General features: G+C 39.5%; 1 protein-coding gene across 3 annotated transcripts in view; it reads right to left on the reverse strand.

The window, feature by feature from the left end:
• Nucleotides 1-13,296, reverse strand: part of gpc4 (glypican 4) — a 71,525-nt gene that overhangs the window by 26,544 nt on the left and 31,685 nt on the right. For 2 of the 3 annotated variants that reach the window (XM_061901677.1, XM_061901678.1), the window contains exon 2: nt 801-959. In XM_061901677.1, the coding sequence (XP_061757661.1) occupies nt 801-959 (159 nt within the window). The remainder of the gene's footprint in view (nt 1-800; nt 960-13,296) is intronic. The other variant, XM_061901680.1, reaches the window with a different exon arrangement.

Genomic DNA, 13,296 nt, shown 5'->3' on the forward strand with positions numbered 1-13,296 from the left:
GGGACGTAGCGAGCTGCCACTGCATTCCGACACGTCACATTCCTGTTCACATCTGGCTGCAATACACACGCACCCTGTTACTGACAATCCTTTGCTCTCTTTCACAGACACGAAAGATGTAAAGGTCTGTGACCCGCTTATACACAGGCGCACACATACGACAGACATAACAACACAGACATACCTGCTACACCTATATTTCAACATGACCAGTTTCATCCCATCCCATCCCATCCATCCATCACATTTGAAATTCAACACTTTCTCTATGCTTTGCTTAAACGACTGCCCGTTCTTCAATATCACCAAGGTCTCTGTCCATCAGAATCCCAGCAGTCGTTCAGTGGCTAAGCAGTCAAAAAGCGACCCTACTTCCTCTGTGATTCAGCAATGTTGCGTGTTCCCATGTGCTTCCGCCCTCTACAACTGAAATATGATCCCACTATTTGCAAGCATATACACACATGTGCTCACACACACAGGAACAGGAAGCACAGGGAAGACTGCATGGGTTGATGTGTGTGGTCCGCCCGTGAGCATGTGTGTCCCTCTAGAGAAGGAAAGCCAGTAGAGGGGGCCGCTGAGGGAGCGAACTTAGATGTTGAGAGACAGGTGGACAGGCCAGTGGTCATAGACTGACTGTCTCCACTCAGGGCAATGTCCTGGCAGGTGGGAACGTCTGTCAAAAATCAAGCAACATGTGCGCTACTGTTGTAAATATAGGCGCACTCTGTGGCAAATGTAGCTTGAAAGGCGGCTGGTGTTTCCGTGTGATCCTCTGCGTAAGTGTGTTTGCTTACTGTCAAAGTGACCGTGCCTCTGTCGGAAGGTGGACTGTAGATTGGTGCTAAGCCTGGAGACAGGAGCTTTGATCTCATAGTGACTCTGCTGGCTCAGCTTCTCCTCCATCTCCACCGTGCAGCAGGAGTAACCCTGCGGACAAACTTTGAGGGACGCTGCTGAAAGAGATGAGAAAGGAAGTACGTAAGAACAAGACCATGCATCACACTATTATTGAATCAGCAAAATACTCACACACTTTGGTCTCAAAAGAACAGATGGGTGTTTTTATTTATTTATTCTTCAAGATAAATGTCTCAATTTCATATCAAAGCAACACGTGGCATTGAAGGCACTAACCAGGCAAAACTTCTTAGGCAATCATGTTTTAGAAAATAAATTACCTTGCAGTATTTCAGTGTTTAATGGTGGGTTGCAAGGTTCTACATGACCTCATCAAATGTACATACAGTAACTTGCCATGACGTGTGCATTTAATGGCATGACAGTTTGTTTTTGATTACCGAGTAAATCCATGATGTAAAACAACTTCAAAGTTCCTGTCTTTCACTTTTAATGCATATCACATGAGTACTCTGAGAAGAGTCACTATACATACCGCCAACGAACAGCTACGACCAAACTTATTTGTGTCAGTTCAAAAAAGGAATGCATAAGGAACATTGCAATTTGTTCATTAAAAATACCATGCAAAAACCCCATCAACTAGATATTAGGTGCAACACTTAACTCATAAAATATGAGAATCCAGCCATGATTGAAAGGTGAGAGGATTAGCTATGTACGGTAATGGAGTCCAGCTAAGTGCATGTTGATGCAAATTAACTTCAAATTGTCACTCTTCACCTAAACCCACAAATCACCAAGGATTATAAATTCCATGGTGAATCAAGTATTAGCATCAAGGAAGGAAGCAAATGTTATTGCTATTTTTGAAGTGATCTTGCAAACACGTATCTGGGGAACAACTGCCAATGTCAATCGAGTCTATTGACTACTCCGCAAATCATTCACTTCTCATAAAACACGTGTAGCTTTGACACATCAGAAACTGTCACGTGTACATTTTGACAATAATTACGAAAAAGCAGCAAGGGAAAAAATAATGCAAAGTTGCAGCTGTTATGATGTTTTGTTTGAAATTGTGGCTGCTGGCCTTTTGGAGAACACAGGGCTTCTTTCACGCAGGTATGCAACAACACTGGTTAGTTTTCCGCAACTGGAGTTGTGTGTGCACAGGGTCTTGCAACTTGCATAACTCACATGTAAAGGGTAAGAGCTTTCATTCCAAAAAAAAAAACATATTGAGAGCTTTGCAATTGCACAGTAATTAAATCATCTTATTTCAAATTCTTGCTATTCCCCATTGAGCAAGTCATACTGTAAGTGTTAACTAAATTGAACTGTCTATTAATCTCACTCAGTGGTGTGCAACACACGGCTCTGGAACTGCATCCAGCTTTTCTGCCTGCTTGTTGTGGCTTCCTTAGATCTGTTTTAACCCAGAAGTGAGAAAAGTTTACAGTCTTAAAAAAAAATGTTTTAAATTAAAAATACTGAAAATAAGAAATGTAATAATAGGAATAAGTACTAGTACAAAGTAGTAAAATCGAGTCAGAAGTGACTCACAGACAATGGTTTAAAGGCCTACTGAAACCCACAACTACCCACCACGCAGTTTGATAGTTTAATATCAATGATGAAATATTAACATTGCAACACATGCCAATACAGCCTTTTTAGTTTACTAAATTACAATTTTAAATTTCCCGGGAGTTTCGTCTTCGAAATGTTGTGTAATGATTACGTGTACGCAAGACGTCACAGGTTTTTAAGAAGTATGGGCGATGCGCACACACACAGTTAAAAGTCGTCTGCTTTAACGGCATAATTATACAGTATTTTGGACATCTGTGTTGCTGAATCTTTTGCAATTTGTTCAATTAATATTGGAGAAGTCACAATAGAAAGATGGAGTTGGGAAGCTTTAGCCACAAAAACACACGGTGATTCCTTGTTTAAAATTCCTGGAGGTGAAACTTTCCTATGGATCAGAGCGCGGTCAAGCCAACATGGATCCCTACAAAATGTCAACCAGCAGGTTTCGGTGAGAAAATTGTGGTTAAAAAGTCAGTTCTTACCGGAGAAAAGCTGAACTTGTGCCGTCGACTCCCCTGAGACACTGCGCGTCAAGACACCCGTGGAGACACCTTTCGGACTATCAGGTACTATTTAACTCACTAAAACACTAGCAACACAATAGAGAGATAAGGGATTTCCCAGAATTATCTAGTGAATGTGTCTAAAAACATCTGAATCCGTCCCAACGCAATCGTGTTTGTTCTTTTTTTATTATTGTTTTTTTTTTCTAGTCCGTCGCTATCAAAATCCTCAAACACAAATCTTTCATCCTCGCTCAAATTAATGGGGTAATTGTCATTTTCTCGGTCAAAATAGCAGTAAAACAATGTGAATATGTGAGGAGCCATCACATGGGTGACGTCATCGTCTGCGACTTCCGGTAGAGGCAGGGCATTTCTCTTAGCACCTAAAGTTGCTAACTTTATTGTGGATGTTCTCTACTAAATCCTTTCAGCAAAATTATGGCTATATTGCGAAATGATCAAGTATGACACATAGAATGTACCTGCTATCCCCGTTTAAATAAGAAAATCTCATTTCAGTAGGCCTTTAAAAGGTAGTGTCTAACAGAAGGATACACCCTGGCGTCATAAACTGAACTCTGTCTGGGATCAAGTCCATATAGGCCTCAAATGACTTCTCTCATAGTCTTTTCCCCAACTCATCAGTCTCCAGCCCTTGTCCACCCCAGCAGACCCCCTCCTGTACACACATTGAAATGCACAAGCAGAGTTGGCAGCCCCAACTAAAACATATTCACACATCACATCACTGCTCAACACATGGGTCTTTGTACCGGTATGATTGGAGGCACTGGGAGCACAGGGTACACACACACTCTGAACTCTTAGGTCTAACTGCCATCCAGGCCCTCCACCCTCCTGCAGAGGCCACACGGCACAGCAGTACAATCAAAAGAGCTATATCCACATGGAAAATAGCCCTACTTACCAAAGTACACAAATAAAAGTGAGATGGCCGATATTTCACAGGAATGTCTATACAAATGTCGTATTGTTAGCTTGAATACACTCTGAAACCTCGAGATTCTTAGCTCATGCATACTTAAGAGGCCAATTTCTTGGCTTCCTGGTAGAACATACTCCAGACTGAGGCACAACAAAGTGAGAGCCAATGGAAGTCAGCATTATGCTCAACTTTGTGCTTTAGTCTTACTTATTCACCGCTACCTTGACCATTCAATTCCCTGTAGTAACTGACATAAATGTAGTCTTTGTCTGATGAGAGAACTTGATGTTTCTTTAAGAGGCCTCTTGACTGTGCAAATCCAAAAAGACGCAACGTCAGGCTGTAACTGTGAAGGAGAAAACAGCCATTTATGGTGGTCAAAACAAGGGAACAGCACCTTGTAAACAAACATGTGACTGTGTGTCATGGCATTCATCAACACTCCACTACTTCTCTGGCTTTGCTTTGTGGGGAGACCACCATCCCCTTTAAATGGCTCATAAAATAAGTCACTTCCCTTTGACATTGTCCTGCCTCTTAAACACTGGTCTCAGAGGAAGGATGGTGGGGGAGGTGAAAACGCCTTACAGACAAAAAACAGATTAGACACCTCGCCGGCCCCTCTGCCTGCCATCATTTGCCCCTGAACCAGACAGACATCAGGGTGAAGCCCCCCACCCACCCACGGCCTGCATGCCTTCCGCCTCGACCACCACCACCACCCTGCAGGCTTAACCTGCAAGGTCAGGGGTTAACAGCCACTCATCTGAGAAAGGTCCTGTCCTCTGACCACCCCCTTGTCCACCAGCCTGCACAACCACTACACACAGTAACCCACCTTTCAAACCTCAATCATCCAATAATAATGCCACTACCATACATTCTTCCAGACATACTGGTAATTAAGAGCCGTAAATGTCGCAAACACATGCAAGAGAGTATAAATAGAAAAGCCTAGTGGTCAATGCAGTAAATCTAAAGTCATGATGTCTCGCAAAAAATTATTTTTGTACTCTCTTGAACTCAGGATAATTCTAAAACTATTTAGCAGAGCCGTAAAGGAGGCCATAGTGTAAATGCTTGTTGACCGTTTGCTTGCTTTTATAGCTGCTTGGAGCCTTGTGGTCTGATAGAATAGAATAGAATAGAGTTTTATTGTCATTATTGCAATGAACAGGTTCAAAGAACAACGAAATTGGAGCAGCTCCTCCTAAGGTGCATATACAATATGGTAGTATAAATTTAAAAAAAATAAATAAATAAATAAACAAAAAATAAATTAAAAAAAAAAAAACAAAAAAAAAACATTTGTAAATGATTAAATGATACACATTGAATTTTGCCTATAAATTATGTACATATTAATTCAGACTACAAATAATGTTTGTAATGTAAAACTGTGGAAACATGCTAAAAGCTAACACTTAAATTTCAACACATAATGTATGACTATAAAATGACTGGTATGTGAAATACAGCACCAAACATACTTGGTGAAATAAGTGACATGACACGTGAACACAAAGGCTGACTGTCAATTAACATCAGGTGCTTCTTGCTCTAACATGCATAGGATAGTGCTGACAGTCAAGTGAGTGTTACTGCAGCCCTACAGCCATAACATTCCTCCAAATCTCAATTTACAGAGTAATTTTCCCCGGATTTCCACGTCCTGTGGTGCACAATCCCATGAGCCAAACCTGTTGACTTCTGAAGACTTTGCAGTGCTGCTTTTTAAAACGTGAAGGTTTCATTAATAAGCATGTCATCACAAAGATTTGTGCGCTGCCAGCAGAGTTAAGATTGAGTTTAGCTCAGTAAAGATTTAGGAAACAAAGCGTCATTTTAAGGAGATAAATAGTCAGCAATTGGCCTCACAAAATCATTTTCTTAGACTATTTCTTGTTCCAGAATGTTAACAAATCATCCAGTTCTTTCTCTCTATCCTTTATTCTCCTAGTGTGGTCTACATCTGTGGGTAGATATTTTGTAAAACTTTAGTGACTAAAATATTTTACAATTGGCATCCAGTCAGTGATTTATGACTGAAGTCATTATTCTGCCCACAAAAAACAACTTGATTTTAAAGCCACCATCTCAAAAGGGTTTTCTTAACAGCTTTTTTAACGATAACTTCGGAAAAGCCATCATTCCATATTTGTTAAGATGTGTCACTTTGAAATTAAATTCAAACAAATGTTGGCCCTGTGATGAGTTGGCAACTTGTCCAGGGTGTACCCCGCCTTACGCCCGAGTGGAGCTGCGATAAGCTCCGGCAGCCTCCGAAACCCTGAGAGCAACAAGCGGTAGAAAACGGATGGATGAATGGATCTTGCTACGAGCAAAATATTAGATGCTTTAAAGGGCCCTTGATTGTGCAGGGCTCAAAGGGACTCTCCCCTGAGACTAAACTTTGGAGATATTAAAATAAAACTTGTGAAAGTTGTCGGAAATGTTGGAGGCAGGAGCCAAACCCATTCTTAATACCATTTAGTTTGACTATAGTATTTGGTGAAGTTCAATCAATTATTTCCACAGCATATTGCAAAGAATCCTTTCACTATGTGAGATGAGGGCTTTAGTCTCTACTTTACAGCCTTTGGGAGTAGCCGCAGGAGGGGGGAAGGTTACAAACCCCCACATATTGACATCAAGCAGCCATACGGTCCAACCGCAGTCTCTTGCTCGAGGGCACCATGCCAGTCATAGCTGAAGGAGGTAATGTGCCTCTTGTTCACTTTCCCTATCCAGATGTTTTTTTACCGGTCTTCCATGTCAAAGCTGCGCAAAACACAAATTTACATTTTACTTTACACACACACTTTCTGTCCGTTCCGCGGGTTCAACCTTTTAGATGTTACAAGAAACTAGGGCTTCATTGAATGACTACTAGTCAACTAATCATCATACCAACTAGGGTTGTACGGTATACCGGTACTAATAAAGTACAGCGATACTAATTGATTGAAATCGGTACTATACTGGCTTTGAAAAGTATCGGTACCATTCTTTTATCTGCGGCGGTGACTACAGAGCTGAGGCGCATGATGTTGAGTGTGTCAAAACGCACACAAAGTGAAGACAAGGAATAACAACTTGGAGAGAAAGAATGACAAAAAAATTACAATTCCACTGGTTAATAAAGAGGGTGCGTGAAGCGCAATATGGAAGAATTTGGACCTCATAACTAAAGATTATGGTGGCGCTTTAAACAAGGAAGTGCCGTGCTTCAAGTGTTGCTTTTTAAACACGCCTCGCCAAACGTTGCGATTAGTGTTACCACTTTTGCTTCAAACTGAAGTAAACATTTAAATAATGAACATTCAGATCTGCACACAGTTATAAATAGTGACAGGTAATAATGTAGTCGTTACACCTGTAATGCTGTTCTGCTCCTGTGCAGACCGTCGTCAAGGAGCACAGGTCAGACGTTCCCTTCAGGGTCGATGTTTTTGTCGGGTTAACCCTTCACTTTACAATGGGCCTGGTACCCACTCAGTGGCCTAGTGGTTAGACTGTCCGCCCTGAGATCGGTAGGTTGGGAGTTCAAACCCCGGCCGAGTAATACCAAAGACTACAAAAATGGGACCCATTACCTCCCTGCTTGGCACTCAGCATCAAGGGTTGGAATTGGGGTTAAATCACCAGAAATGATTCCCGGGCGCGGCACCGCTGCTGCCCACAGCTCCCCTCACCTCCCAGGGGGTGAACAAGGGGATTGGTCAAATGCAGAGGAAAAATGTCGCCACACCTAGTGTGTGTGTGACAATCATTGGTACTTTAACTAAGCTCCACTTTTTTCTACTGCGCAGTGCATGCGCTACCTCTCCCTCTCTTTACTCGACCACTCGCTCACTGACGTCACTCAGACAACACGTTGCCATTCTCTTAAACGCATATACACTACACTTATAAGTTAACAAATACATATGCTGTGCACATGTAGATACATGGACGCGCACATGGACTGCTTGGATTGATGCCTAATATTAGCGGAGTTAAGACCGCCGATCTAACATCAACTAGTGCAAGTAAAATGACTGAATTTGATAACAAATTGCTACAATTTGCGTTTTATCTTTAACAATTTGTGTTTTACCTGCTAGATGGCTTATCTGCGTACATTTATCCACAGTTTTATTTTTAGTACTTAATAATAATTGTATTTTTCTTAAAGCACAGACTAGGATTGGCAACAATAAATCATGAATAATCTAATATGTGATAAAGATTTTTTTTATTATATTCTAATCTAATACATTATGAAAAATTGTAAATTGCTCTTTGAGTGTTACAAAAAAAGCCCAAAGCGCCTATATTTGTGCTATATTTTAACCTTCTAAAATTGTTCTTTGAGTGCAATAGGAAACATATGTATTGTTTTGTGAGATTTTCTGTTAAAATAATGCCAAAATTGACATTTTCTTTGTCGTTCCTTTAATTTGGAAAAGTATCGGTACCAAATTATTGGTATCGGGACAACCCTAATACCAACTAATAATTCACTATCTTAATGCTTAGTCAACTAATCAGATTATACCACATGTAGCTATCCGGTGGTTGTAATTTAGCCATGGGCTTTTGAATTTAACTTGATTTTATATTTTTATTTTTTAAATTAATTAATTTGTTTTAATTCAATTTTAATCAAAAGTTTGTTTACACTGCAGGCCAAAGTGACGCAAATCGATTTTTTTTTTTTAGCTGACTGTTTACACTGCACGTGAAATGAGATTTTTCTCATTGGACTCCAGTGTAAACGCGCATGTTGCCCCAATGTGGCCTTTATGTGGCCTGGATGTCACTTGCATGCGCAGTGCTATAAAATGAAGGGATAAAGTTGACCAGGAGTAAGTCGCTGCTACTACTACAAAATAAAATATAAGTCGCCACACCTAAAAAATATTGGCTTTTTCACATGAAAATAAATCAAAGTAATATAATATATGAAATAGTGTTAATATATATGGGAGTTAAGTAGAGGAGACACGGATATCAACGTGGTTCTACGGGAGCTTTATTTTTAACTCACATGTGAGAAAATGTGACACAGCGTCAATTCCGGTCCTTCAACAATCCCTATTTCTGCGGAATCAAAATACATATTCATAGATTACATTTAGTCTATTGTTTGTGCACTTTTAACAAGTGATGCACCCAAATTTTGGTAGTCTTAAATAGACTTCGCTCACTAAAATCGGATGTGTCACTTTCGCTGGCAACTGCGTCTTTCCCGGCACACACGAGTGACGTAACTCGCCCATAGCTGACGAAAAACTCACATACAGGTCACTTTTAGTTCGCATTGCGTTTTGACTGAAGTCACATTTGAAAAGATCATATTCCAATCTGTTTCCAATTCCTACCTCCTGATGTGGCTTGAATCTGATGCCAAAAGATCAGATTTGAAGCACTTTGGAATATTTAGACTGGCAAAAAAAAAAAAAATCAGATCTGTGTCACTTGAGGGCAAAAAAAAATCAGATTTGATGTGCAATGGAAACATGTGCAAACAATAAGCACAAGATGATTACTTCATTAATAAATACCTATTGTGTTAATTGTGGTGCTAATTAGGCTGCTACTAAAATAAAACTATTAAACTTTTGTTTATTTAAATCCAAGGACAGGCAAATGCTGATCAAAACAAAATCATGTTTCAACCACAGAATGCAGGTTGAATACAATAGATCGCCATTCCTCTTGATCTTGTGTCATTCTGACCCATTTACAGCAGTTAAGTTTGGTCTAGTCTTTGATGTTGGCGGTCCACGTTGCTCTGGGCCCCCCCTCTTATTCTCTTTCCATCTATTTTGTTTTCTATCAACTGTCTTTGTATGCCATTTTTTCTGACTATATGGCCAAAATATTTTAGTTTACATGTTTTAATTGTGTTTAGTAGTAGTTTATTAAACTATCAATTTTTATGTAAACAAAGGACAGTTAAAATAGCAGCTGTGAAAACAAACAGAAAAACAACAATAAAGCTACCTAGTTTTCTCATAAACATTATTTTGTGACTATGGTGAACTTACATCTATAAACACAAAGTTTAGTTGGTGGACTTCGCCTAAAATTAAAAAAAATACAACGTCTCTTTTGTCAGCCAGCTAGGGAACACACTTACCAAGCAGACCGTATCATCCAGATCTCAAACATGCATCTCCACTTTAAATGTCCCCACATCACAGACATACTGTCATGAAAAGCAAGGTGCGCGTTATACTTTGAGCAAGTTATTCCTGAATTTGACGTGTTTATGGTGAAATATTCCAATTCTTTTTTTAGACCCGTAAATAGCGAAAAAGGACACGAAGGATTTGGGGGATTATAAATCATTGTTCATCTAAACGGAAATATAACAAGATTATAACAGTCAGCATCCTAAATAGCAGACAATGTACGGTAAGGAATGTTTTATTATGTTTGATGGCTCGCATAATGTCTGCACTGAGTTTTAATTAGTGATGTTGTTGGAAAAAAAGCAAACGTTGTGACGCGTTTTTTAATGCATGGTTCACGTATTCCTAAAATGATCAAAATATGGAAATATAATATGTCTTTCATAATGATTGTGAATGACAGGCAAAATCCCCAAAAAGTGCAGTTCCCCTTTCAAATTTGGCAACCACAAATCATGCAGCATTTAATACAATGCCAATAAAGGTTTGTATTCTTTTCTAAAATATGGAAGGCTGTATGTAATATGTAAAATAATTGTAAACTGTTCTTTGAGTGCAATAAGAAAACATGTTTAATCCACTTTTTAATTGTAATCCCACTTTTTTAAAATTGTTCTTGGAGTGCAGTAAGAAACATGTTTAATCATAAGTTTTATCATAAGATTTTGTGTTAAAATTGAGTTAATTAAATTTTTTGGGGATCCCCTTTATTTTGAAAAATATGAAAAAAGTATTGAAATACATAACGATATACATTTTGGTGCCAAAATATTGGTGTCTGGACATCTCTCGGTTGCATAAACGTTCAAATATAACTATGTAGTAGCTTACGTGCCCGACCGTAAACTATGCAGTGACGTAGCAAGTGGTGTCTCAATTCCTAGGGAAGATAACAAAGCTGGATACATTGTTTAGTATAGTTTGGCAAGGTGATAAACTCTAAGTAGGTTGGATATAATTACTGAATATGATTAAAATCAACAGTAAGATTACTGATTCAGTGTCAATATTTGAGCCCATTCCCTATTCCAAAGGCTCGCTCCCTTGAAAAAAAAAAAGGTAAAATTGATGGAACTGATCCATATGAGCATGTCCAATGGACAAAAGGTTAGAATAAGATGCCACCATTGTCAAAGCCAAACTTGTCTAAAACTGAGCAGTTTTATATCCATCCATTTTTTATTTTACACTGGTAAAGAATTTCCAAATGCAAAGTCTTCTAATGCACATTGTTATGTATTCGAGATGAAGTGAGGGTGCCCTGCCTCATTTCATAAGCAGTTTTCCCTGAAAAAATAGGACCATTATTACTTTTAAAGGGGAACATTATCACCAGACCTATGTAAGCGTCAATATATACCTTGATGTTGCAGAAAAAAGACCATATATTTTTTTAACCGATTTCCGAACTCTAAATGGGTGAATTTTGGCAAATTAAACGCCTTTCTATTTATCACTCTCGGAGCGATGACGTCAGAACGTGACGTCACCTAGGTAACAAAGCCGCCAGTTTCTAAAACACATTACGAACACCGCGTCTCAGCTCTGTTATTTTCCGTTTTTTCGACTATTTTCTGGAACCTTGGAGACATCATGCCTCGTCGGTGTGTTGTCGGAGGGTTTAACAACACTAACAGGGAGCGATTCAAGTTGCACCACTGGCCCAAAGATGCGAAAGTGGCAAGAAATTGGACGAAATTTGTTAAAAAATACGAGGGTGTGGGGAAAGCCGACGAAATGGTCAGTCGTTTGTTCTGCACACGTTACCGAAGAAAGTTATGCTACTACAGAGATGGCAAGATTGTGTGGATATCCTGCGACACTCAAAGCAAATGCATTTCCAACGATAAAGTCAAAGAAATCTGCCGACAGACCCCCATCGAATGTGCAGGAGTGTCTGCACATTTTACCAGCGGTGCTAAGGCAGACATGGCACAGAGATGTATGGATAACCTGCCGATGCATTTCCAACGATAAAGTCAACTAAATCACAAAGGTGAGTTTTGTTGATGTTGTTGACTTATGTGCTAATCAGACATACGGTATTTGGTCGCGGCATGAGTGCCAGCTAATCGATGCTAACATGCTAGTTAGGCTAGCTGTATGTACATTTCAAACTATATTTACATGCCGCGTTTCCCTCCACCCACATTTAATGCCAAACAAACACCAAGTTGATCCAGTGTCACAAGATGCGAAACTTCCGATCGTTGGTCTGCACATTTTACCGGCGATGCTAAGGCAGACATGCCCGAATAGCGTCAATAGCTATTCGCTCAATAGCTTCAGTTTCTTCTTCAATTTCGTTTTCGCTATCTGCCTCCATACTCCAACCATCCGTTTCAATACATGCGTAATCTGTTGAATCGCTTAAGCCGCTGAAATCCGGGTCTGAATCCGAGCTAATGTCGCTATATCTTGCTGTGCTATCCGTATTGGCATCACTGGATGACGTCACAGGAAAATGGACGATGGCTTCACAGATAGCGAAAATCTGGCACTTTAAAGCTTTTTTTAGGGATATTCCTGGATGGGTAAAATTTTGAAAAAAATTTCAAAAAATAAAACAAGCCACTGGGAACTGATTTTTATTGGTTTTAACCCTTCTGAAAATGTAATAATATTCCCCTTTAAATACTTTTGATCACTGTGCTACTCCTCTGACAATAATTGTAATTTATTTTTGTGCTTACCCGTGGCAACAAGTAGACAGACAAAATGCTTTTTTCCAAAATTCTGTACATTGTTTGCAGCTCGCAGCTCGCTTAGCTATTGCTAACAGCCTACTAAATACCAAAGTACCTGTGAAACTAAATTAAACATGCTTTGATACAATCTTACCTGGGTGAAAATGCCATGAATAAACCAACATGTACAAGGTGATGGCTTTAAAAGTAAAATTTGATCGACTAACGGTTGCTATCAAGGCTTTTGACTTTCTCTATATTAGCTCTCTATCTTGAGTTCCTTGGCTTTGCTTTCACACTGAAAATAAGGAAAAATCTCACAAAATCTTTTATTTTTCCTGAAGCGGTCAAGACGATTGTGGCAGTTAATGATGCCGCATGTGCGCGCCATGTTGTAAACTTGTTAAAGAACAAAACTTTAGCACAGAGTCTTGCTTTCAGCCATGTAAATAAGCTATTCATAGGCCCGCAAGATCCACAATGCATTGCATTTACTACGTCACACTTTCAAGCCC

Source organism: Nerophis ophidion, linkage group LG05, assembly GCF_033978795.1.
Source record: "Nerophis ophidion isolate RoL-2023_Sa linkage group LG05, RoL_Noph_v1.0, whole genome shotgun sequence".
In the NCBI taxonomy this organism is placed as follows: Eukaryota; Metazoa; Chordata; class Actinopteri; order Syngnathiformes; family Syngnathidae; genus Nerophis; species Nerophis ophidion.